The 26,661-nt window shown below is 47.1% G+C and overlaps 1 protein-coding gene across 1 annotated transcript in view; it reads left to right on the top strand.

The window, feature by feature from the left end:
- Nucleotides 1-12,859, top strand: part of LOC115082480 (killer cell lectin-like receptor subfamily B member 1B allele A) — a 61,395-nt gene extending 48,536 nt beyond the window's left edge. Inside the window, exons 6-7 of the mRNA XM_029586706.1 lie at nucleotides 3,742-3,833; nucleotides 12,336-12,859. Of these exons, the coding sequence (XP_029442566.1) occupies nucleotides 3,742-3,833; nucleotides 12,336-12,537 (294 nt within the window). The 3' untranslated portion in view covers nucleotides 12,538-12,859. The remainder of the gene's footprint in view (nucleotides 1-3,741; nucleotides 3,834-12,335) is intronic.
- The last annotated feature ends 13,802 nt before the right edge of the window (nucleotides 12,860-26,661 follow it).

The following is a 26,661-nucleotide window of genomic DNA, read 5'->3' as shown; positions in this document are numbered from 1 at the left end:
GTTAAACGGGATGGAACAGCTCCCCTATGAGGCAAGGCTGAAGAGTTTAGGGCTGTTCAGCTTGGAGAAGAGACGGCTGAGGGGGAATATAATAGAGGTCTTTAAGATCATGAGAGGTCTTGAACGAGTAGATGTGACTTGGTTATTTACACTTTCGAATAATAGAAGGACTAGGGGGCATTCCATGAAGTTAGCAAGTAGCACATTTAAGACTAATCGGAGAAAATTCTTTTTCACTCAACGCACAATGAAGCTCTGGAATATGTTGCCAGAGGATGTGGTTAGTGCAGTTAGTGTAGCTGGGTTCAAAAAAAGGTTTGGATAAGTTCTTGGAGGAGAAGTCCATTAATGGCTATTAATCAATTATACTTAGGGAATAGCCACTGCTATTAACTGCATCAGTAGCATGGGATCTTCTTAGTGTTTGGGTAATTGCCAGGTTCTTGTGGCCTGGTTTTGGCCTCTGTTGGAAACAGGATGCTGGGCTTGATGGACCCTTGGTCTGACCCAGCATGGCAATTTCTTATGTTCTTATGTAAATATTTCTTCACGGAGAGGGTGGTGGATGCATGGGTTATCCATCCAGAGAAAGTAGTGAAGATGAAAACAGTCAAAGAATTCAAAGGGGCATGGGATAAACATTGTGGATCTCTAAAGGCTAGAGGATGGGAATGAGGAAAACATGCAGGGGATTAACTTTCTGGTGCAGCAGTTACTTCGCTTAGCAGAAGACATAACCAATATGTCTTGATATTTTTAATGCCACTGCAACATTGTCCCACACTTAGCCGGAAATAGGAATTGGATTCAGAATACAACCAAGGGCCCCAGCTTCCGTGGTGTGGGATACTGATACACAGAATTACGGGAAAAAGCATAATACTGCTTTGACAGCCAAGTCCTAAAGGAAATGAAGAAAGCAAGCATGGAGGTAACTTGCTGGTGTGGCAGTTACAATCCTTAGCAGAAGGCGTGGAGATTACTAAATTTAACCAATAAGCCTTGATGTTTTTAAAGCAACTGCAACTCTGCTCCCCGCTTCAGTGGCAGGGGAAAAGGGGAATTGGATTCAGACAACAACCAAGAGGGTCCAGACTTCTATGGTCAGGGGGACTGCTATGCGTACATAAGGGAAAAAGACACAGGCCTGCTTCTATTACCAGGTCCATAAGCAAAGCACATCAAGCAAGCAGCACTGTCTGAATTTTCAAGAAGCTCATCACTGAGTAAAAAATGTTGCTAGCTGCAATTTTTATGGACTTGGGGATAGAGCGGCAGTTGCTACCCTTAAGAGAAAGTGGCAGTTACTACCTCAAAACACTTTCTGGGAAGATTGGATGGACCATTTGGTCCTTTTCTGCTATCATTTCTATGTTTCTATGTCAACAAACCAGGAAGCAGAGTCTTATGGTCCCTATGTCAAGAGGCAATAAATATATGGGAATGGGTGTGCAATCATCGAGTGGTTCTTAACGCAACCTACCTCCTGAGGATCAACAATAAGCCAACAGTCAATAGCCAACAATTTGTTCAACCTTTGGGGACAACCCTCCATCAACCTCTTCATGATGAAAGAGAACTGGGAAAATTCTGGTCCCTTCTTCCCAGTTAACACAGATCTGCTCAGGACATATTTCAGCTCAATTTGATTTTATTTATTTATTTATTATTTATAGGCTTTGCCGACATTCGTAAGGCACATCATACTGGCTTACATTGAACTGAAAGGAAGAAATACAATAAACAAAAAAATACCATATCGTAGTCATTGTAAAGGAGGAACTATGTACATAGTATGAGGCATTATATATCAGATATTGAAAGCAAAGCAAAAGGCAGAAAGGGCAGAATAAGAACTTTGTACGTTCTATACATCATTATCTTTATCAATGGAGTTCGTATGCTGAGGGAGTTCAAATGTGCAAAAGTTCTGGGGAGGAATGGAGTGGGGGGAGGGGGTAGGAGGCACTAGTGGTGGGAGGGAGCGGGGAGGGGGAGGGGCTGGTAAGAGGGAAAAGTCATAGAGGAAATCCGATTAGGCGGTAAGTCTACGTTATACCAATATCATGTATGCTTTCCCACCAATTCCACTGATAGGCAAGAGAGTACAAAAAGTACTAAAAGATCGGTCCCATCTGATACTTATTGCTTCAGCAAGGCCCAGATAAGTATGGTTCCCACTATTCCAACTGTCCATTACTCTCCAGTCTCTCTAGGGACTGACCCATCCTTATTGAATCAGGAAAGTGGCCTATTATGTCATCCAAACCTGCCCTCTGTAAATCAACAGCCTGGATTTTGAGCACTCACTGATTGTCCCATTTTTCCTACCCAAAGAAACAGATAATGTACTAGTGTTCACCAGAAAATCTCCTACTAGAAGATCTTACAGCTTTAAATGGAGATGCATCTCATCCTGGTGCCATCAAACCTCTGGACCCATTTGCTTGTGAGCCAAGAGAACTCCTCCAATATGTGTTGTTTCTTTCTTCCTCATCAGTGAGAGTACATCTTAGTGTCATAGCCACTTCCCATGTTTAAGTTGACGTTTGGCAAATCTCCACTCATCCCTTGATTTCCAAGTTTATGAAAGGCTTAGAGTATATGAAACCTCCATTTCTCAAGCCACCTTAATGTAGTTCTACACTAACTTAAGAAGCTGCTTTTTGAATCTTTGGAGTTGTCTTCTCTCCGATTTCTCACATGGGAAGTATAATTCCTTGTTGTAATCACTTCCGCCAGCACAGTCAGTGAGCTTCAGGCTTTGGTTCACTACTCACCTTATATGCAATTCTTCCACAATAGAGCAATGCCCGTCACCCACCCAAAGTTTCTACCGAAAGTAGTCTCAGCTTTTCATATTAATCAGACTATTGAGTCACCCAAGTTCTTTCTGAGGCTACGGGCACATGAACTTGAACAAGGCCTTTCATTCTGCAACAAAAAGTAAAAACTTGTTTCGTTTAGCACTGCTTTTCTAGGTAAGCTCTGCAGTGGTTTGCAACAGCCTTTGTCCCCAGTCACTGCACTTACCCTGCCCCCCTCCTGCATTAAAAGTGTACAGTGATTTAGAATATGAGGCTTTTCCCTCAGCGCTGCTCTCGCAAATAAACCCTGAAATACTTACATTAAGGACTGCTCATAATCACAGTCACAGTCATTGAACCATCCCTTTCTACAGCAAAAGTGGGAGAACAAAAATAAGCATTTTCCTCTCAGCTTTTCTCAGATTAAACCCTATTCATAAACCCAAACAGCCACTGCAGTTGTATCTCACCCCAACAATAAATGAAGCGCACTGTGAACCAGCGCAACTTCAGCCTACCGCCATCTCTTCCTGCACATCTGGAAATGTTGCCGCTTTCACTTCCATGGGTTCAGGAGTAGATTTCTCCACTTCTAGCTCATCTGCAAACAATGATTGCAGTCCCTTTCCCCCCCTCCCTTGAGATTCAAACTCTCTGCAGTTCATACCTGTGAATGTGTAGTCCCCCTTCTCCTCCCCAGAATCCCATGTATCCAGGTTGCTATGGAAGCTGGGAAATGTAGTCCATGGCACTTCTTTCTTTACTCTGGGAGATATAACCCTAGGCCACACCCTGGTTAATCATCTCCAGGGGCTTTTGGGTGGTGCAGTAGCTGGCACATGTGCTCCCTCCTCACCACCACTACCTATGTCATCATTATTCACAGGGAGGTGCAAGGAATGAAGGTTCATTGAGATGTGTTTTTTATTTACAGGAAACCATAAATATTTCAGCCCCTGATTATTACTGGATTGCTCTGAGGTGGAAAGATAACAAATGGTTTTGGTTGAATGGAGCAAAGTCAAGGTAAGTTTATGCACTAGGTGGCTTATCCAACAACAATTTTTTTTAACACCTGCTAAAATAATGCCTTGTAAGAGCAGCATGTGCCCTTCCAAACTCCCCATAACTCATGGACTAAGAAGCCTCGGTGCCACCTTTCCCCCTATCCCTGAGTATAGAATCACGTGACCTCTCTGCCTCCCCCACCCCTGGGACCCTTCCTCCTCATAGCAGGCTCCCTCTGCTGCCTTTCCCCCCCCCCCCCCCAGTCATTGATGAGAAGATGGGGCAGGACAGTACCTAACTCCCTCCCGCCCTGAGGCCCCTTGATTCTGCTCTCAATGTAATGAGGGAGCCCCAAAGGGCCTTGGTTTTACATGGGTGGTGGGGGAGTCACCAGGACACCAGGTGTAAAGGAGTGGGGGTAGAGGGGACCCTGAATTCTATACTTAGGGAGAGGTTTGGGAGGCACCAATGTCCCTTGTGGCTTAGGTTGGGGGTAGATGTTGTGAGTTAGAGGGGAATGTGTGCTGGGGAGAGGACCTGACAGCATGGCCTCCCCACCAGTGTTAGATGTTATTGTGCTGGCCCTGTGGGCATCCTATCATGTAACACCCATTCTGAGAAGCTGGTACATTTTATGTCTTAACAAGCAGTGGTAAATAAATAGAGCCTGGAGGACAGCAGACCATGCTATAAACAAACATGTACCCAGTAAAATGTAATTTGTATCAGATGTAGATCATTTACATACAGATAAGAATATAAGATGTGACGTGCTGGGTCAGACCAAACAACCAACCCAACAACATCCTGCCTCCAGCAGTAGCCAATCCAGGTCCCACGTACCCCGCAGATCTCATGCAGGGATAGGCAGTGACTTTCCCAAATCCACCTGGCGAATAACGGTTTATGGACTTCTCTTCCAGGTTCTTGTCCAAATTATTTTCAAACCCATCTCTGACATATGCCTTGATCAATGACTCCAGCAACAAATTCCACAGCTTGATAGTGCAGTGAGTGAAAAAAATACGTTCTCTGATTTGTTTCATGGAGTGTTCCCTAGTTAACTGACAGGGTTAATGTTCATTCCCTATTTCCCTGTTCCCCTACACATTTGTGACTTCATAAACCTCTATCCTATCTCTTGCCAGTCTTCCCTTTGTCAAGCTGATGAGTCTGAACCTATTTAGGCTTTCTGCATAGGTGTGCTTTTGGTTGCAATGTATTGGCAATCCGCAACGTATAGGGCCACATTCATTATATCCGGCCGTCTAAAGGAGCAAATTTAAACAAACCCCCCACCCTCCTGACCCCCCAAGACTTGCCAAAACTCCCTGGTGATCCAGCGGGGGTCCTGGAGTGATCTCCTGCACTCGGGCCGTCGGCTGCCAGTATTCAAAATGGCGTCAATAGCCTTTGCCCTTACTATGTCACAGGGGCCGACCTGTGACATAGTAAGGTGACATAGTAAAGGCAAAAGCTATCGGCACCATTTTGAATATCGGCAGCCGACGGCGTGAGTGCAGTAGATGGCTCCCGGACCCCCGCTGGACCACCAGGGAGTTTTGGCAAGTCTTGGGGGGGGGGGGTGTTCAGGAGGGTGGGGGGGGGGGTTGTAGTTAATTAAATGTTAGCCGGGAAACAAATAAGAATGGAACGCATGAAGGATCGGGGGCCCCCTTTTCCGAATGCAACGTATCTGCCCCCGACAAATACGAATACCGAATGTAATGTATGCATTCCCTCTGCACATCCCTACTAATTTCTTCAGCAATCCAATGAGCATGCACGTTGTGGTGTCTTCATAGCATGTCATATAACATGCATGCTGAGCTTTAGTGCAGAGAAAGGGAGCCCCAGGAAGCAGCAACCTTCTTATATATATAATATGCATGCTGAGCTTTAGTGCAGAGTGCCCTAGGTGCTGTCACAGCAATGTGCTTCTAATGTCAGTGCATCTCTCCCATTTCCAGGACCCTCTTTCCAGTATAGAGAGAAGAGAAAGGGAGCCCCAGGAAGCAGCAACCTTCTTATATATATAATATGCATGCTGAGCTTTAGAGCAGAGTGCCCCAGGTGCTGTCATAGCAATGTGCTTCTAATGTCAGTGCATCTCTCCCACGTCCAGGACCCTCTTTCCACTATAGAGATAAGAGAAAGGGAGCCCCAGGAAGCAGCAGCCTTCTTATATATATAATATGCATGCTGAGCTTTAGAGCAGAGTGCCCCAGGTGCTGTCATAGCAATGTGCTTCTAATGTCAGTGCATCTCTCCCGTGTCCAGGACCCTCTTTCTACTGTAGAGATAAGAGAAAGGGAGCCCCAGGAAGCAGCAACCTTCTTATATATATAATATGCATGCTGAGCGTTAGAGCAGAGTGCCCCAGGTGCTGTCATAGCAATGTGCTTCTAATGTCAGTGCATCTCTCCCATGTCCAGGACCCTCTTTCCACTATAAAGGGAGCCCCAGGAAGCAGCAACCTTCTTATATATATAATATGCATGCTGAGCGTTAGAGCAGAGTGCCCCAGGTGCTGTCATAGCAATGTGCTTCTAATGTCAGTGCATCTCTCCCGTGTCCAGGACCCTCTTTCCACTATAAAGGGAGCCCCAGGAAGCAGCAACCTTCTTATATATATAATATGCATGCTGAGCTTTAGTGCAGAGTGCCCCAGGTGTTGTCATAGCAATGTGCTTCTAATGTCAGTGCATCTCTCCCGTGTCCAGGACCCTCTTTCCACTATAGAGATAAGAGAAAGGGAGCCCCAGGAAGCAGCAGCCTTCTTATATATATAATATGCATGCTGAGCTTTAGAGCAGAGTGCCCCAGGTGCTGTCATAGCAATGTGCTTCTAATGTCAGTGCATCTCTCCCATGTCCAGGACCCTCTTTCCACTATAGAGATAAGAGAAAGGGAGCCCCAGGAAGCAGCAACCTTCTTATATATATAATACGCATGCTGAGCTTTAGTGCAGAGTGCCCCAGGTGCTGTCATAGCAATGTGCTTCTAATGTCAGTGCATCTCTCCCGTGTCCAGGACCCTCTTTCCACTATAAAGGGAGCCCCAGGAAGCAGCAGCCTTCTTATATATATAATACGCATGCTGAGCTTTAGAGCAGAGTGCCCTAGGTGCTGTCATAGCAATGTGCTTCTAATGTCAGTGCATCTCTCCCAAGTCCAGGACCCTCTTTCCACTATAGAGAGAAGAGAAAGGGAGCCCCAGGAAGCAGCAACCTTCTTATATATATAATATGCATGCTGAGCTTTAGTGCAGAGTGCCCTAGGTGTTGTCATAGCAATGTGCTTCTAATGTCAGTGCATCTCTCCCATGTCCAGGACCCTCTTTCTACTGTAGAGATAAGAGAAAGGGAGCCCCAGGAAGCAGCAACCTTCTTATATATATAATATGCATGCTGAGCTTTAGTGCAGAGTGCCCCAGGTGCTGTCATAGCAATGTGCTTCTAATGTCAGTGCATCTCTCCCGTGTCCAGGACCCTCTTTCCACTATAGAGATAAGAGAAAGGGAGCCCCAGGAAGCAGCAACCTTCTTATATATATAATATGCATGCTGAGCTTTAGTGCAGAGTGCCCCAGGTGCTGTCATAGCAATGTGCTTCTAATGTCAGTGCATCTCTCCCGTGTCCAGGACCCTCTTTCCACTATAGAGATAAGAGAAAGGGAGCCCCAGGAAGCAGCAACCTTCTTATATATATAATATGCATGCTGAGCTTTAGTGCAGAGTGCCCCAGGTGTTGTCATAGCAATGTGCTTCTAATGTCAGTGCATCTCTCCCACGTCCAGGACCCTCTTTCTACTGTAGAGATAAGAGAAAGGGAGCCCCAGGAAGCAGCAGCCTTCTTATATATATAATATGCATGCTGAGCTTTAGTGCAGAGTGCCCCAGGTGCTGTCATAGCAATGTGCTTCTAATGACAGTGCATCTCTCCCGTGTCCAGGACCCTCTTTCCACTATAAAGGGAGCCCCAGGAAGCAGCAACCTTCTTATATATATAATACGCATGCTGAGCTTTAGAGCAGAGTGCCCCAGGTGCTGTCATAGCAATGTGCTTCTAATGTCAGTGCATCTCTCCCGTGTCCAGGACCCTCTTTCCACTATAGAGATAAGAGAAAGGGAGCCCCAGGAAGCAGCAACCTTCTTATATATATAATATGCATGCTGAGCTTTAGTGCAGAGTGCCCCAGGTGCTGTCATAGCAATGTGCTTCTAATGTCAGTGCATCTCTCCCGTGTCCAGGACCCTCTTTCCACTATAAAGGGAGCCCCAGGAAGCAGCAACCTTCTTATATATATAATATGCATGCTGAGCTGTAGTGCAGAGTGCCCCAGGTGCTGTCATAGCAATGTGCTTCTAATGTCAGTGCATCTCTCCCGTGTCCAGGACCCTCTTTCCACTATAGAGATAAGAGAAAGGGAGCCCCAGGAAGCAGCAACCTTCTTATATATATAATATGCATGCTGAGCTTTAGTGCAGAGTGCCCTAGGTGTTGTCATAGCAATGTGCTTCTAATGTCAGTGCATCTCTCCCGTGTCCAGGACCCTCTTTCCACTATAAAGGGAGCCCCAGGAAGCAGCAACCTTCTTATATATATAATATGCATGCTGAGCTGTAGTGCAGAGTGCCCCAGGTGCTGTCATAGCAATGTGCTTCTAATGTCAGTGCATCTCTCCCGTGTCCAGGACCCTCTTTCCACTATAGAGATAAGAGAAAGGGAGCCCCAGGAAGCAGCAACCTTCTTATATATATAATATGCATGCTGAGCTTTAGTGCAGAGTGCCCCAGGTGCTGTCATAGCAATGTGCTTCTAATGTCAGTGCATCTCTCCCATGTCCAGGACCCTCTTTCCACTATAAAGGGAGCCCCAGGAAGCAGCAACCTTCTTATATATATAATATGCATGCTGAGCTGTAGTGCAGAGTGCCCCAGGTGCTGTCATAGCAATGTGCTTCTAATGTCAGTGCATCTCTCCCGTGTCCAGGACCCTCTTTCCACTATAGAGAGAAGAGAAAGGGAGCCCCAGGAAGCAGCAACCTTCTTATATATATAATATGCATGCTGAGCTTTAGTGCAGAGTGCCCCAGGTGCTGTCATAGCAATGTGCTTCTAATGTCAGTGCATCTCTCCCGTGTCCAGGACCCTCTTTCCACTATAGAGAGAAGAGAAAGGGAGCCCCAGGAAGCAGCAACCTTCTTATATATATAATATGCATGCTGAGCTTTAGTGCAGAGTGCCCTAGGTGCTGTCATAGCAATGTGCTTCTAATGTCAGTGCATCTCTCCCATGTCCAGGACCCTCTTTCCACTATAGAGAGAAGAGAAAGGGAGCCCCAGGAAGCAGCAACCTTCTTATATATATAATATGCATGCTGAGCTGTAGTGCAGAGTGCCCCAGGTGCTGTCATAGCAATGTGCTTCTAATGACAGTGCATCTCTCCCGTGTCCAGGACCCTCTTTCCAGTATAGAGAGAAGAGAAAGGGAGCCCCAGGAAGCAGCAACCTTCTTATATATATAATATGCATGCTGAGCTTTAGTGCAGAGTGCCCTAGGTGCTGTCATAGCAATGTGCTTCTAATGTCAGTGCATCTCTCCCATGTCCAGGACCCTCTTTCCACTATAGAGAGAAGAGAAAGGGAGCCCCAGGAAGCAGCAACCTTCTTATATATATAATATGCATGCTGAGCTTTAGTGCAGAGTGCCCTAGGTGCTGTCATAGCAATGTGCTTCTAATGTCAGTGCATCTCTCCCATGTCCAGGACCCTCTTTCTACTATAGAGAGAAGAGAAAGGGAGCCCCAGGAAGCAGCAGCCTTCTTATATATATAATATGCATGCTGAGCTTTAGTGCAGAGTGCCCCAGGTGCTGTCATAGCAATGTGCTTCTAATGTCAGTGCATCTCTCCCGTGTCCAGGACCCTCTTTCCACTATAGAGATAAGAGAAAGGGAGCCCCAGGAAGCAGCAACCTTCTTATATATATAATATGCATGCTGAGCTTTAGTGCAGAGTGCCCCAGGTGCTGTCATAGCAATGTGCTTCTAATGTCAGTGCATCTCTCCCATGTCCAGGACCCTCTTTCCACTATAAAGGGAGCCCCCAGGAAGCAGCAACCTTCTTATATATATAATATGCATGCTGAGCTGTAGTGCAGAGTGCCCCAGGTGCTGTCATAGCAATGTGCTTCTAATGTCAGTGCATCTCTCCCGTGTCCAGGACCCTCTTTCCACTATAGAGAGAAGAGAAAGGGAGCCCCAGGAAGCAGCAACCTTCTTATATATATAATATGCATGCTGAGCTTTAGTGCAGAGTGCCCCAGGTGCTGTCATAGCAATGTGCTTCTAATGTCAGTGCATCTCTCCCGTGTCCAGGACCCTCTTTCCACTATAGAGAGAAGAGAAAGGGAGCCCCAGGAAGCAGCAACCTTCTTATATATATAATATGCATGCTGAGCTTTAGTGCAGAGTGCCCTAGGTGCTGTCATAGCAATGTGCTTCTAATGTCAGTGCATCTCTCCCATGTCCAGGACCCTCTTTCCACTATAGAGAGAAGAGAAAGGGAGCCCCAGGAAGCAGCAACCTTCTTATATATATAATATGCATGCTGAGCTGTAGTGCAGAGTGCCCCAGGTGCTGTCATAGCAATGTGCTTCTAATGACAGTGCATCTCTCCCGTGTCCAGGACCCTCTTTCCAGTATAGAGAGAAGAGAAAGGGAGCCCCAGGAAGCAGCAACCTTCTTATATATATAATATGCATGCTGAGCTTTAGTGCAGAGTGCCCTAGGTGCTGTCATAGCAATGTGCTTCTAATGTCAGTGCATCTCTCCCATGTCCAGGACCCTCTTTCCACTATAGAGAGAAGAGAAAGGGAGCCCCAGGAAGCAGCAACCTTCTTATATATATAATATGCATGCTGAGCTTTAGTGCAGAGTGCCCCAGGTGCTGTCATAGCAATGTGCTTCTAATGACAGTGCATCTCTCCCGTGTCCAGGACCCTCTTTCCACTATAAAGGGAGCCCCAGGAAGCAGCAACCTTTATATATTTCTTAAAACAAACACAATTACAGCTTTTTCCATAACCCACTGCTAGGGGTCTGATGTGCCCCAGAGATGAGCCTATGCTTTATGGGCAGAATCTCTGCAGGAGCAGGAGGCAGTGGGACTCGCATTCCTTCACCCCTGATAGTCAGGGCTGTGATGGGACCCAGTTTTTAGGCAGAGTCCTGGCTTCTTGACCTCCTCTCATGGTGCATGGCACTGCTTACGGTACTGAGTACAAACGGAAGACACAGGACTGCAAATGTCATGATAAATCAGGAGGAGATGTCAGAAATCAGGACTGAATGAGAATCTTCCTTCAGCTCCAGAATGACATCCCCGTCCGAGCAGACTCCCAGCCCCAGAGCCTGAGGGGAGCTGTCAGCAGGAGGAATTTCTCTACAGAGAAACTCTCTGAAGGGCCCCCAGGGGTCCTCACTAGGGGTGTGCATTCGGATTGACCGCATTAGTAAAACGCAACTCATATTTTTTTTTTACTTAAAAAATTGATTCGACATAAACGATCGGATTTCCCACATATCGAACATAGATATGTTCGATATGTGGGAAATCGCGATTGTTGAGCCAAAATAAAATATAAACCCCCCTCACCCTCCTTAATCCCCCCCCCCGACTTACCACAACTCCCTGGTGATGGAGCGAGGAGTGAGGACGCCATTTCTGCAATCCTTGGCGAGAAGCATGTGACGTCGGCGGCACGTCGAGTGACGCCGGCGTCACGTGATTCCCGGCTCGTTCGCGCCGGACGGCTCGTTCGGCCCAAAAAGAACTTTTGGCCAGCTTGGGGGGGCCTCCTGACCCCCCCAAGCTGGCCAAAAGTTCTTTTTGGGCCGAACGAGCCGTCCGGCGCGAACGAGCCGGGAATCACGTGGCGCCGCGTCACTCAGACGCGACGTCACGTGATTCCCGGCAAGTTCGCGCCGGACGGCTCGTTCGGCCCAAAAAGAACTTTTGGCCAGCTTGAGGGGGTCAGGAGGCCCCCCCCAAGCTGGCCCAAAGTTCTTTTTGGGCCGAACGAGCCGTCCGGCGCGAACGAGCTGGGAATCACGTGACGCCGGCGTCACTCGACGTGCCGCCGACGTCACATGCTTCTCGCCAAGGATTGCAGAAATGACGTCCTCACTCCTCGCTCGATCACCAGGGAGTTGTGGTAAGTCTGGGGGGGGGATTAAGGAGGGTGAGGGGGTTTTAATTTTTTTTTTTGCACATATGTACATATACCCAACTCATTGGATTTTTTTTATGTCCATATTGGCCGCAAGTGGGACCCCCTTTCGGACATAAAAAATATGAACATAAAATTTTGCTCTGCACATCCCTAGTCCTCACCCTTATCTTTTAAAAAGAAGAGGGGCCCCAATCAGGGACCCAGAGGCTTTCCTGTTATCTCCCCAGTGCTCTGCAGGAAGCAGAAATGCAAACACTGAATTGTGTTTTTAAATCTTTCACACCAGAAAACCCACTGGAGTTTCCTCCTCTCCTTGTGAGGCTGTGGCTACCAACGCACTGCAACCTCGAGACTGTGACGATGAACTGCGCTGGATCTGCGAGAAACCTGCTCTCGAGCTGCAAGTGGAGCAGGATTATAATCTTACAGTGATAATGATTAATGGTGTAAAACTCGTTAATGTAACTAAAGTGAAAGTGCAAACCTAGCAGAGGGTCTGAGGGCAGGAACTGGATATCATGTGAGCTCTCCGTGCACCAGATACAGATAAATCTCAATCACACCGAAATAGATGCTCAGAGCTAACTCCTGTGGAATAAATGTTCTCTTTTTGAATATTTCATGATAAAGTATGTCTTATGGAGAGGAGAGACAGTGCTATGCAAAGCTCCAGCATAAATCGCTCTCTCAAATGATTTTCACTGATAATGAGACATTATAAGGTTCTTTTACTTGTACATTTCCAACCCCTAAACTCGGTTACATAATTGTCAAAATTTCTATGGTTGCCTTTCTACTATAAACAACTAATGTGCATGACCAGGTGTGGATTTGCTCTCACTCTGCTTGTACATTAACCCTTGCTTTGTAGGTAAATGTTATCTCAGGGCCTGCTCCTAGCTGCTGTCTCAGCTTGGCTTTGGCCTGTAACCCTGTGGATCAGTTTTTTTCCTGTTTATACACTATTTCTAGTATCTGGCTTCACTCCCTCTGTGATAAGGCTATGAACACCCCATCAATATTCCTTTTCATCATTTTTATGACGTCATGTCATATTAAGCTCCATTCCCTGGTCTCCCCCCTGTGGTTTTGGTCAGTCCTGGGTGTGCCTATTCTATGGAGCTATAGGTAAACTGAATTCTCACCCATCGTAGGAAAGAAGAGGCAGCATATATCTTTGAGGCCTTTACTTTACTTAAGGACTTGAGGCCTATTGATGTTGTGTCAATTCATTTTCTGGGGGAAGTGGAAGGACAAAGATCAGGAGCTTGCAGAAAATACCCAGATGCATATTTGGTAGCGATGAGCTTCTTTTTTCTGGCTCGGGTCGAGTTTCAGTTCGGGCGCTTCATTTTCCCACGGATTGTTTTCTTCCAAAAACGAAACTGGAACCTGAACCCGAAACCGGAAAAACGAATAAAAAAAACAAGCCACAAATCAGGAAAAAAACTGCGAATCGGGAAAAAAAACAACACCCCAACCCTTACATTTTACTCGGAACGGCCCCTCCTTACTTTGGCCCTCCCCCTGAAACCATGGATTGGCCTCACCAGCTCCACCCTTAATTTCCCACACCTGTGGCTCCTCTGGACCTACAACCTCTGGGGGAAGGAACCAAGGGACGTCTCTAGCCTGGTGTTGCTGTATTTTCCTTTCCTCCCCCCCCTTTCCCTTGAATCTTTGGTTCCTAGCTTTATTCTTCCTATCTTAGTCTAGCATAGTGACCCCGTCACACTACCCCAAACCAAATAAGCCTGATACTTCACTTTCAATGCATATCCAGCATAGCTCTCTGCTTCAATGGCAGGGGAGAAGAAAAACTGATACTTCACACATATCCAGCATAGCTCCCTGCTTCAACGGCAGGGGAGAAGAAAAACTGATACTTCACGCATATCCAGCATAGCTCCCTGCTTCAACGGCAGGGGAGAAGAAAACTGATACTTCACACATATCCAGCATAGCTCTCTGCTTCAACAGCAGGGGAGAAGAAAAAAGGATTCACACTCACAAAGCGGGGAGTAGCTGGCTTGTTACGGCGGTTACTACCCCAAACCAAATAAGCCTGATACTTCACTTTCAATGCATATCCAGCATAGCTCTCTGCTTCAATGGCAGGGGAGAAGAAAAACTGATACTTCACGCATATCCAGCATAGCTCTCTGCTTCAACGGCAGGGGAGAAGAAAAACTGATACTTCACACATATCCAGCATAGCTCTCTGCTTCAACGGCAGGGGAGAAAGTCTGATACTTCATGCATATCCAGCATAGCTCTCTGCTTCAATGGCAGGAGAGAAAGTCTGATACTTCACTTTCAATGCATATCCAGCATAAATCTCTGCTTCAACAGCAGGGGGAATGAAGAAAAGTGGATCTATATACAGACCACAACCAACAAAGACTGAATTACATAGTCTGGGTAAACAAATAAGCATGGGTGTAGCTTGCTTATTGCGGTGGTAACTGCCCCTAACTAATTAAGCTAGATATTTCACTTAGATGCAGTTCCAACACTGCTCTCTACATTAATGGTGGGGGTGGAAGGGAAATAGAACCAAAAGGTTACTAAGAGCCAAGAGTAACAGATAAGTATGAGAAAAAAAAAGTGTGAAACTTGCTGGGCAGACTGGATGAGCCGTTTGGTCTTCTTCTGCCGTCATTTCTAAGTTTCTGTTTCTATGTAATACCAGCAGATATGTGTGTGGCTGGGCTGCAATCATGCCAAGCGCATTTTCATAGCAGCCCTGTACACACGGAAGTGTCCAGCATTTAAAAGGGGGCCAGGATCAGGGTCTTTGTAGGGCAGGAGTGGGAAGGGGTCCAGCCAGGACATTGCCATTTTGTGCTGTCCTGGTGAAACACGTGCCGGCAGCTGGCCAGCGCACACAACTTACTTCTGCTCGGAGGAGCAGATAAGGTGTAAAACAAAATAAATTAGGGTAGGTAGGCCGGGTTTAGGAGTCAGGGAGGAGAGGGGAAAAGGGAGGAAGGTGAGTTAGGCAGACAGGAAAGTTCCCTTTCAGTCCACTCCTTTATCTCTTCACCGTGCGTTTTTTATAAAATACTCCCCCTTGCACATGTGAGCAGGGACCTGCGTGCATTTACGCGCCCTTGACATAAAATTGGGTGCACATGTGCGCGTGGGTATCGAATTTTATAAGATGCATGCAGTGAGGTGCGCATGTTATAGAATTGGATTTCCATAAGCGCGTGCCGGGAATTGCGCGGACATGGACGCCCACGCGGCCTTGTAAAAACGGACCCCTTAGCCTCTGAAAGCTTCTCCCTTCAATAGATGTCACTAACTTACTTATGGATTTGGGTCTTCACCATTATTAAGATGGTATTGAGTAGGTGATTAAACTTTTTGTATTTTATGTACGGTCTTATGAAAAATAGTAAACCTTGATTTATGGTTTGCCTTATTAACAAGTGCGCCAGAACAGAGACAGCGAGCAACACCCAGCAAGACCCTTAGACAGACTGAGACACCCAGGGGTGGACACCCAAAGCACCATTGAGTGACAAAGGTATCCGGTTAATTGTGGCCCATTACTCAGCAATAACTAACAGGCCCTCCCAGCTGGGGCCCTCCCTTTCAACAGGCGAAGAGACGAGTGTGTGAACGCTGACCAGAGATAAAAAAAACAAGGTAGCTACACAGTTTAACAGAGAAAAGATGAGCAGTGCCCCCTAGGGATGTGCAGAGCAAAATTTTATGTTCATATTTTTTATGTCCGAAAGGGGGTCCCACTTGCGGCCAATATGGACATAAAAAAAATCCAATGAGTTGGGTATATGTACATATGTGCAAAAAAAAAATTTAAACCCCCTCACCCTCCTTAATCCCCCCCCCAGACTTACCACAACTCCCTGGTGATGGAGCGAGGAGTGAGGACGTCATTTCTGCAATCCTTGGCGAGAAGCATGTGACGTCGGTGGCACGTCGAGTGACGCGGCATCACGTGATTCCCGGCGAGTTCGCGCCGGACGGCTCGTTCGGCCCAAAAAGAACTTTTGGCCAGCTTGGGGGGGGCCTCCTGACCCCCTCAAGCTGGCCAAAAGTTCTTTTTGGGCCGAACGAGCCGTCCGGCGCGAACTTGCCGGGAATCACGTGACGTCGCGTCTGAGTGACGCGGCGCCACGTGATTCCCGGCTCGTTCGCGCCGGACGGCTCGTTCGGCCCAAAAGAACTTTTGGCCAGCTTGGGGGGGCCTCCTGACCTTTGGGCCTCCTGGCCCAAAAAGAACTTTTGGCCAGCTTGGGGGGGCCTCCTGACCCCCCCAAGCTGGCCAAAAGTTCTTTTTGGGCCGAACGAGCCGTCCGGCGCGAACTCGCCGGAATCACGTGACGCCGGCGTCACTCGACGTGCCGCCGACGTCACATGCTTCTCGCCAAGGATTGCAGAAATGGCGTCCTCACTCCTCGCTCCATCACCAGGGAGTTGTGGTAAGTCGGGGGGGGGGGGGGATTAAGGAGGGTGAGGGGGTTTATATTTTTATTTTGGCTCAACAATCGCGATTTCCCACATATCGAACATATCTATGTTCGATATGTGGGAAATCCGATCGTTTATGTCGAATCAATTTTTTAAGTAAAAAAAAAATATGAGTTGCGTTTTACTAATGCGGTCAATCCGAATGCACACCCCTAGTGCCCCCACCCTCCATCAAAATACCCCAAGGGGGTACTGGAGATCAACGCCAGCCATGCTGGGCTCCACCCCCATTGTTTAAACAGAGCGGGAACTTGTGTCAGGAACAAAACAAATCTTTCCCCTCCGAAGCCAGGGAGAAAGAGAAAATATCGAACTTGGTTCACAGCAAAAAAGTAAGAAAAGAAGAGGCTGCGAAAGCAGCGAGCAAGAAAGTACCGGAGCAACCAAACCCGCTCCGGTCGCAGCCATCGCGAGCAATGGTAGCAAAATTGCAGAAAAAGGTAAAACATCCAAGTGAAAAAAAAAGACCTGGATCCCGCCCTCAGGTGGAGTAAATGCTACCTTGACCCACCAAATGGGCCATTGGATGTGAGCTCAGTATGGAAGCCCTGTGGCTACCGACACCAGGAAGATGAAGCAGATATGGGAAGCGGACATCGAGGTCAGCAGAGCGTGCACACCAGTCTGCTCCTGCCCCCCAAAGCAAGGGTGAGGCAGGGGATTCGGGCTGGGAGGGGAGGTCTGTACTTTACTGGCCAAGGAAGGAGAGAAGAAGAGTTTGCTGAGGGTGATTTTCCAGGCAGAGGAGGAGCTCAGGGATCATCAGGGTTAGGGGTTTGATTTTCGGGGCTTTAGGACCTCCGGGAGGGGGAGGATGGAAAAAAAGGACCACAAGGACATTTTTGGGGGAGCTGGGGATGGAGGATCAGGATCACGGGGAGGGGGGGGGATTAGAGAGAGAGAGAGAGAGCCCCATTTTCCCTATCTGCTTTCTCCTCCATACCACCCTCACCCATCCTTCCCTACCAGTGCTCATGGTGCATGTTCAGGGTGTGATAAATCTGCTCAGGAATGGGTGGGTGTGTGAGAGAGAATTCACACCCGGCCCTGGCCCTATCCATCTCACCCTTCACACTTTCACTTCATTTTTATCTACTAATTAAGCCCTGGCTAATGCCTATGTAACCTATGCAAATAAAAACAATGCAGCTTGCCGGGAAATAGGAGGCTATGTTATTTTAGCGCCCTTTACAGGAGGTGTAGCTGACGGATCTCCCAGGGGGCATTGGGATGTTAATGCACATCCCGATGCCCCAGGGATGCTTCTAAAAGGGAAGAATTGGCCCTAACCCAGCTCCCACCAATGAGCAAACCCATCCTGAAAGACCCCTGCCCAACCCCCTAGAGGTGGCCTAGAAGAAAATAATACAAAAATATAAGTTTAAAATTATGCAGTTGTGCCCCGCCCTTCCCCAAGCCCCTCCCCTTTTGAATGGATCCCTCCCAGGTTCATCCCCCAAGGCAATCGATCCCTCCACCCCCTCATGGCCACCCACACCATTAGTAGTGCTTGGTAGTCCAGTGACCCACCCTATCCCCAGACCCCCTCATATATTTAGAAGTAGTCCTTGGCATTTAGTGGGCCCAGCTAAGTCCCTACTCTCTGGGTCTGCCAATGCCATCTTTCGAAACAGCACTGGACAATCTTTACCTCATCATATGATAGGGGCAAAGGCCAGTCCATACCCTATTTAAAGATAGCGCTGACCACCAGTCTGGAACCTGGAGGCTGTTCCATTCTCCACCAGACTACCAGGGATCATTTCTACTGCTGGGGTGGAGTCTGAGGGGTGTCTGGGACATTGGGGGGTTGGAACTGAGGGTGGGGTTTGTAACATGCTGGGGCTTGATTCAGAAAGGGGAGGGTTTGGTTAGGGGGTGAGACTTCACTAAAAAATCATAAACTTCTTTTTTATGTTTCTGATTTTATGCCATTGTTAGAGGTGGTGGGAGTCTTCGAAGAACTCCAAGTACGTTTTTTGCACATTGGGTGGGGCTCAGGGTAGGACTGATTCTGGTTCTTTTAGAAGATTGCAGTCCCCTTGCAAAGCGGGCCACTATCATGGATTTTCACACTTTTTCCACATGATATATTTTATCGCACTGGGGAAATGTCCACAATATTTTTCTGTGGAGGAGCCTATTACTCCTGTGATAAAATATTGTGACTTGAGAAATGACCCCCTGATTTATCAATTTTCCATTGCACTACTCTCATCTATAAGATGAACGGAAAATCATTTTGCACTTGATCTCCTGCCGGAGCCATTTTCCGTACGAAAACGATTCGCGGCAAGAAATCGCTCCCGGAACCCCGCTGGACTCCCAGGAAACTTTTGGCCAGCTTGGGGGGGCCTCCTGACCCCCACAAGACTTGCCAAAAGTCCAGCGGGGGTCCGGAACGACCTCCTCCGTTGAATCGTTTTTGTCTATGGCCGCCGCCATTTTGCGGCGGCCATTTTGAAAAATGGCGCCAGCTGAAGACAACACGATTCTATTGAGGGGGCCGTTCCGGACCGCCGCCGTTCTGGACCACCGCCGGATCTTCAGGTAATTTAAAGCATTGGGGGGAGGTTCGGGAGGGTGGGGGATTTAATTTAAAGGGTCGGGGGTGGGTTTTAGGGGGTTTTAGTGTGCCAGTTTTCCTGCCCTCCCCCTTCCCCCGATTTACGATTTTTTTACGATAAATCGGGGGAATTGGTATTGTATCGTGGCCCTAACGATTTTTTGACAATTTTAAATATATCGGACGATATTTTAAATCGTCAAAAAACGATTCACATCCCTAATAAGTTATGTTAGCAAAGCTCTCTTGGAAGAGCTTGGGGAATGTGTGGAAAAGCCATAGGGAAAAACCATTAGCAAAGGCTATTTCAGATAATATTCATTCAGATAATGTCTGACTCAAAGTCCATCTGGGTAATTTAGTCCCCATAACAGAATCAATCTCAAAAGCGCTCACCCATTGGAATAACTGCCTACTTTCCATCACCAATCTACTCAACAGCTTAAACTTGGTCCTTAACACTTCTAAGACAGAGCTTCTCCTCATCTCCTCAAAAGATAACAATTAGGGATGTGAATCATTTTAGGACGATTAAAATTATCGTCCGATAATTTTAATATCGTCTTAAACCGTTATGGAACACAATACAATAGAGATTCTAACGATTTATCATTATAAATCGTTAGAATCGTGAGCCGGCACATTAAAACCCCCTAAAACCCACCCCCGACCCTTTAAATTAAAACCCGAACCCCCCCGAACCCCTCCCAAATGAGTTAAATAACCTGCGAGTCCAGCGGCGGTCCGGAACGGCAGCGGTCCGGAACGGGCTCCTGCTCCTGAATCTTGTTGTGTTCAGCCGGCGCCATTTTCCAAAATGGCGCCGAAAAATGGCGGCGGCCATAGACGAACACGATTGGACGGCAGGAGGTCCTTCCGGACCCCCGCTGGACTTTTGGCAAGTCTTGTGGGGGTCAGGAGGCCCCCCACAAGCTGGCCAAAAGTTCCTGGAGGTCCAGCGGGGGTCAGGGAGCGATTTCCCGCCGCGAATCATTTTCGTATGGAAAATGGCGCCGGCAGGAGATCGACTGCAGGAGGTCGTTCAGCGAGGCGCCGGAACCCTCGCTGAACGACCTCCTGCAGTCGATCTCCTGCCGGCGCCATTTTCCGTACGAAAATGATTCGCGGCGGGAAATCGCTCCCTGACCCCCGCTGGACCTCCAGGAACTTTTGGCCAGCTTGTGGGGGGCCTCCTGACCCCCACAAGACTTGCCAAAAGTCCAGCGGGGGTCCGGAAGGACCTCCTGCTGTCCAATCGTGGTCGTCTATGGCCGCCGCCATTTTTCGGCGCCATTTTGGAAAATGGCGCCGGCTGAACACAACAAGATTCAGGAGCAGGAGCCCATTCCGGACCGCTGCCGTTCCGGACCACCGCTGGACTCGCAGGTTATTTAACTCATTTGGGGGGGGGTTCGGGAGGGTGGGGGATTTAATTTAAAGGGTCGGGGGTGGGTTTTAGGGGGTTTTAATGTGCCGGTTTTGCGTTTTTACGATTTTTAGATTTTTCACGATTTTTCACGATTTTTCACGATATTTTACCCCCCCAAACGGCAACAATACGATTCCCTCCCCCTCCCAGCTGAAATCGATCGTTAAGACGATCGAGGACACGATTCACATCCCTAATAACAATATCCACCAACCAACACCACTCAACTCTCACATCACATGTAAGCAGGTTAGAGATCTTGGGGTGATTCTAGACAACCGACTAAACCTCAGGAAAATGGTCAATACAACAACGAAAGATTGCTTTTACAGATTACAGGTCCTAAAACGACTTAAACCTCTCTTATTCTTCCACGATTTCAGGACAGTCCTCCAAGCGCTACTGTTCGCCAAAATAGACTACTGCAGCGCCCTTCTACTAGGACTTCCCAAATCCTCTACTAAACCTCTGCAGATGATTCAAAATGCGGCAGCAAGATTGTTAACCAGTACCAGCCGCTACGATCACATATCACCAATTCTCAGGAACCTACACTGGTTACCAGTAAATTACAGAATTCTATACAAATCAATCACCTTAATCCATAAAACTATCCATCATCAACTTCAACTTGACCTGGAAATACCTTTCAAACTCTACTCCTCTATCAGACCAACTAGAGACATTTACAAAGGCACTCTTAATGTTCCCCCCACTAAAGCCACACGCCTCGCTACGACCAAAGACAGAGCCTTTTCGATAGCAGGCCCATCGATCTGGAACAGTATCCCATCAAACCTCAGACTGGAGCCATGCCTTTTAACTTTCAGAAAAGGACTTAAGACCTGGCTCTTTCAACAAGCCTTCCCTGAACCTCCAGACAATCACTAGTTGGTCTTCATTCCTACCCGGTCTGGCACTTCATTTCTCAAAGAAAAAATAAATGGACTCTGAGACATTAAGGTTAAAGCACCATCCTTAAGTTTTTAACTTGTACACTCTATGGTAAAATTTCTTTTACCGGCCTATCTTCTTTCCAGCTTGTTGCAAGCTTCCAAGTTTCTCTCCCCCTGTTGATTGTAACTTTGACTTATTCCTACTTATTGTTATCTTTCGTTTACGTGAATTTGTTACTCTTGTTTTTTCCCTTTGTTAAACTGTAAACCGATCCGATATGGTAATTTACTATGAAGGTCGGTATAAAAAACTGTTAAATAAATAAATAAATAAATAAATAAATTAGTCCCTTTTCTCCGACTCAAAACTCGTTGAATATTCAGTTCAGTAAGGTACAAGATCGATCTTGATTGGATGTCACCACCTCTCATAGACACAGGATTCATGGGATGCAAATGATGTTGTCTGAGTTTCAATGCATAGGAATATCCACAAACGGTTAATGAAGTTCAGAGAGTTCATTAACAAAACAGGTGCTAGAACAATACTAATTTCATAACTGGATACAAAGATTTACTAAGAACATGTCTCACATTGATGTCAAAATAGGTGCTAGAATAATACTAATTTCATAACTGGATACAAGGATTTACTAAGAACATGTCTCACATTGGTGTCAGACATGCACTGGTGTCAGACTTTGGTGTCAGACAGCACCAAAGTCTGTCTAGGCCCAGAGGCTTGATTATGGTTGCAAAGCCTAGGCTCAGTCCTGCCCAGAACCTAGGCCTGGATTTGGGGTCCAACCCTGAGGCTGGTCTCAAGCTGAGGCCTAGGCCTGGTCCTGGCTGGGTGCCAGGGCCCAGCTCTGATGCCCTATCCTGGTTCTGAAGCCTCTATCCACTGCTAGGGCTTGGCCTTGAAGCCTGGTCCCTGGTCCTGTTACTGAGGCCTAAGCTTGGTGGTGGGGCTAGGCCCTGAGGCCTGACCTCATTGCTGAGGCTCAAGTCTGGAATTGGTTCCTGGCCCTGAGGTCCGGTTCTGGCACCAAGGCCTAGATCCTGTCCTCCAGAGGTCTTCTTTGTGTTCTGGTACTTGAAAAATGATGTTGTCCACCTGAAGCATGGTGCCACTGGTTCATTGTATGCATTACCTGCTATTAATGTGGTTGACTTAGAAAATAGCCACTGCTATTAGCAGCTTCAGTAGCGTGGGATATACTTAGTTTTTGGGTACTTTCCAGATACTTGTAGCCTGGATTAGCCTGGAAACAGGATGCTGGGCTTTATGGACTTTGGTCTGACCCAGTATGGCAATTTCCTATGTTTTATGTTCTTATTATGATATATGGTAAAAGAAATATATGACTACTAAAGTAGAAATGTACATCCATACAGCAGAATGCTACCAGCTGCACCAGTGGAAGGCACCAAAGTTATGTCACTCCGGTGACATCCTTAAAGTGCAAAGCGTCCTTTTTCAAGAGCCGGGACGTTAAGATCATATCTGGCTTCAGTGCCAGGATCAAGCCTTGGTGCTATGCCTGAGACCTATTTTTGGCCCAGAATGACTATCGAGTGCCACCAGAAACCAGTTTTTTTGGGGGGTGGAGGGAGGGTCCCAGTTTATGTATTTTTTTAGTTTGGAATATGAATCAAACCAAATCTAAATGAAAAATAAAACCTGAAACGAAAAAAGGAAAATTTTGGGACTGCACATCCCTATCTACTGTATCTGAAGAACATTTTTGGATAGGTTCTCCTGATGCTTCTCAGAAAGATGATGGAACTCATTAAGTAATCTCCTCATCCGACCTGCCTTTAGCCCATCATAATTTCTGCAGGAAGATGCTATTGACACTTTTACTAAGGTCGAAGCTCCTTGCAAAGCAGGACATAGTTTGCTTGCTTAAGTAGTGAGTGGACTGAGCCATTTGCTATAATTACCCTGTAGGAGTGGCCGGAATGGCATAGTAGATGGTGTTTGGAGCTGGATAGGGAGGACGTGTGCCTCTGTTTCTATTGCGGGAGAGTATCTCCTCTCTGTTAGGCCGATACAGTAAAGCGCTGCCACAGTTACCCCATTTCTAACCCGCTGTGTACTCACAATTTAGCCGTGTAAGTCTAACCCGCGATTCACTATCCTTTTTTACCGATCCTTACCGCTTTTTGAACTCGACACGTATCTCTTTCCGCCCACAGCATGTATATGATATGTAAACGATTGGATTAGCTATTCCCTCCCATACAGTAATGTGCGCCCTGATTATCTCCTTTTTTACCTGCTATCTTGCCGTGTCTTTAACCTGCTACTTTACCGCCTACCCTGACCCTGGCGTTAGTGTGGTGAACTTAGCCTCCCAGTCCCAAACCAACCCAATCCAAGTGTCAGGCAAGCCCCAGCAGAGAGTAAATCATATTCATGCTCACTGCCTGGAGCAGCTCACTGCTGCTCCAGTCTGCAGCAAGGGGTGGAAGATGTGAGTGAACTCATGGAAAGTATGGACAAACTGGTGAAGATGGAGAGGTCTGTGGGCTGTAATAGCCTGCAGGCCAAAGTAATGCAGGCCCAGGCACACTCGGGAGCTGGCCACGTCCGGGAAGGGCATCCTGAGGATGGAGGGGGTCCTAGAGGCGAGTGAGGTCAGGTTAAGGTGAAAGGTTCGAGAGGAGTCGGAGAGAGAGGAGGGGGGGCAGCTAGTAGCGGAGGTGAGGGGGGATTGGCTGTTAGTTGGAGTCCTCGTGGAGATGGCTGGCCAGGATTGGTCGGCTGCAACCAGGGGAGGGCTGGGCTAACGGCCGGGGTTCGTGCAGCGAGGCGCGATAGGGACTGCGGCGCGCTGCTCCGGGGAGAGAGGCAGCAGTTTCCCTCCCACCCGCCCTTATTTTGGTTATTGTTGTGTGTGATGTGTTTTGTCGCAGCGGATGGCCCGAGCCAGTGCTGCTTATACACTGGTTACATGTTTGTATGGAGTTACCTGGCTATTGGGGAATACTGGACAACGTGGAGTTGTTGGTTGCGGACTCCTTGCTGGCAGGCGGCGGGGGTCAGCTGACAGGCCTGGCTACTTGCTGGTGGCGGCGGTGGCCCACCGGGTTGGCTCCTTTGCTGGCAGGTGGTGGGAGTCTGAACTTGGTGCGGGGGCCACAATTGGTCGAGCCGCGTGGCTGGAAAGGACCTTCTTGCTGGATAAGCGGCGGACGGTTACAATGGTGGTGGAAAAGTTGTAATGTTAATTAATTGAGGCTCGGGCCTCCGGGTTGTAATAAAGCTGCGGCCCTGTTAACCCAATAGTAGTTGTCGTTGTTATAATTTGGATGTGAAAGGGCGGATGAGAGTGAGTGACGTCCTGGATGCCTGTATTACAGGTCAACTAGAAGAGGTCTTGGAGAACTGGTGCTTGGAAATATGTGCACAAGTGAGTAATATGTAAGGTACGAGCATGCATCAGCCAATGTTACAAAATAGCTATTGCCTCGCATAAACTGAGGCTTATTATGCAGATATGTTATAATTATATTTAAGACAAATAATATATGTGTATACTTTTATAAAACCAGTGTGCAAACTATGCGGATCACTTTGTTATAAAAATATTCATGTACTGAAATACACGCATACATTATCAGGGTGGTGACACGTGGACATTTATAAACTGTGCGGCTCCCGCTGCGGGTTTTATAAAATACAGGCGTGACTTTGGATATCATTCTGAATCGCTGTCGTATGTTGTGAATGAAGTTCAGTACTTTTAAAGTGTCCCTGTTGTTTTGGAGACACTTTTACTTTGAAATTGTCTTCATCAGAACGATACAGTGGATGAAATAAACTTCACAATCCAGAGGAAGCACTGAGAGGAGAGGATCACCTTGCTGGTGGCTGAAAAGAGCCGGAAAGTATTGCTTGGGGAAATTTTAGAAATTAAAAGTTTTGTCTGTATTAAATAGCAGGTCAAAGGAAAGGCAAAAACCAGGGGTTTATGTGTTTTGATTTCCCTGCCCAGCCCTCACTCCTAGCTCATCCTTTAATTTATGGGCAGGTGACACGTTCACACTAAAAAAAACCCCAATTATAATAATCAGCCTTTTAACTTAAATTCAGAAATTCCCCATGCCTTATCAAGAGTTTAATCATTTCCTTGTAGGTCACTACCAGATAAATAATGAACACACTAATACACTAAGCATTCCTACTTCCACAGCAACCCAAACTTAACTAGGAACTGAACAAATTTAAGATGAAGGAAGCAGTCCAGCAGCAAGAGAGGGGCCTCCCAATCTTTTGCATTGAGTGTCAAATGTATGATTTTTTACCCACAGTAAAAAAGTGGTTGTATGTGTGCTCACAGTGAAAAGACCTCATTTCTCTCAGAGAATGAGTCCAATCTCTGGAGGCTAGAGTGGCAGACCTGGAGGATCTGAGACAGACAGAGAGTTATATAGAAGATTCCTTCAGGGACATAGTAGCCAAGTCCCAACTCCAGTCCTGCAACCTGGTGCTTTGAAGGAGGAAGGTCTCCTGGTCAGACATCAACCAGGTACAGCAAGAAATGATTCTGTAGGAAAGACCAGCTCTCCAGGTGATGCATTGTCGTCTCACACTGAGAATGTGTCTCCAAGAGCTACTGCCCAGCAGGGAAGTGTTAGGTTGGCCATCATAGTTGGTGATTCGATTAATAGGAATATAGACAACTTGGTGGCTGGTGGGCCTGAGGATCACCTGGTAAGCATGCCTACCTGGTGCCAAGGTGGTAGACCTCATGCTAGATAGGATTTTAGACAGTGCTGGGGAGGAGACAGCTGTTGTGGTACACATGGGCACCAATGACATAAGAAAATGTATGCGGGAGCTTATGGAAGCCAAATTTAGGCTCTTAGGTAGAAAGCTGAAATCCAAAACTTCCACAGTAGGATTCTCTGAAATGCTCCCTGTTCCACTCTCAAGACCCCAGAGGCAGGTAGAGCTCTGGAGTTTCAATGTGTTGATGAGACGATGGTGCAGGGAAGACAGATTCAGTTTTTTAAGGAACCTGGATAACCTTTTGGGAAGGGGGAATCTTTGTTGAAGGGATGGGCTCCACTTTAACCAGGGTGGAACCAGGCCGCTTGCGCTAAACTTTAAAATGGAGATAGAGCAACTTTTAAACTAAATCAAAGGGGAAAGCCAACAGTCATTCAGCAGTGCATGGATCGGAAAGAGGTATCTGAAGGATACTAATGA

This window comes from Rhinatrema bivittatum, chromosome 1, assembly GCF_901001135.1.
Source record: "Rhinatrema bivittatum chromosome 1, aRhiBiv1.1, whole genome shotgun sequence".
Lineage (NCBI taxonomy): Eukaryota > Metazoa > Chordata > Amphibia > Gymnophiona > Rhinatrematidae > Rhinatrema > Rhinatrema bivittatum.
Note: the sequence above shows the minus strand (reverse complement) of the source record. Positions and strands in the feature narration are given on the sequence as shown.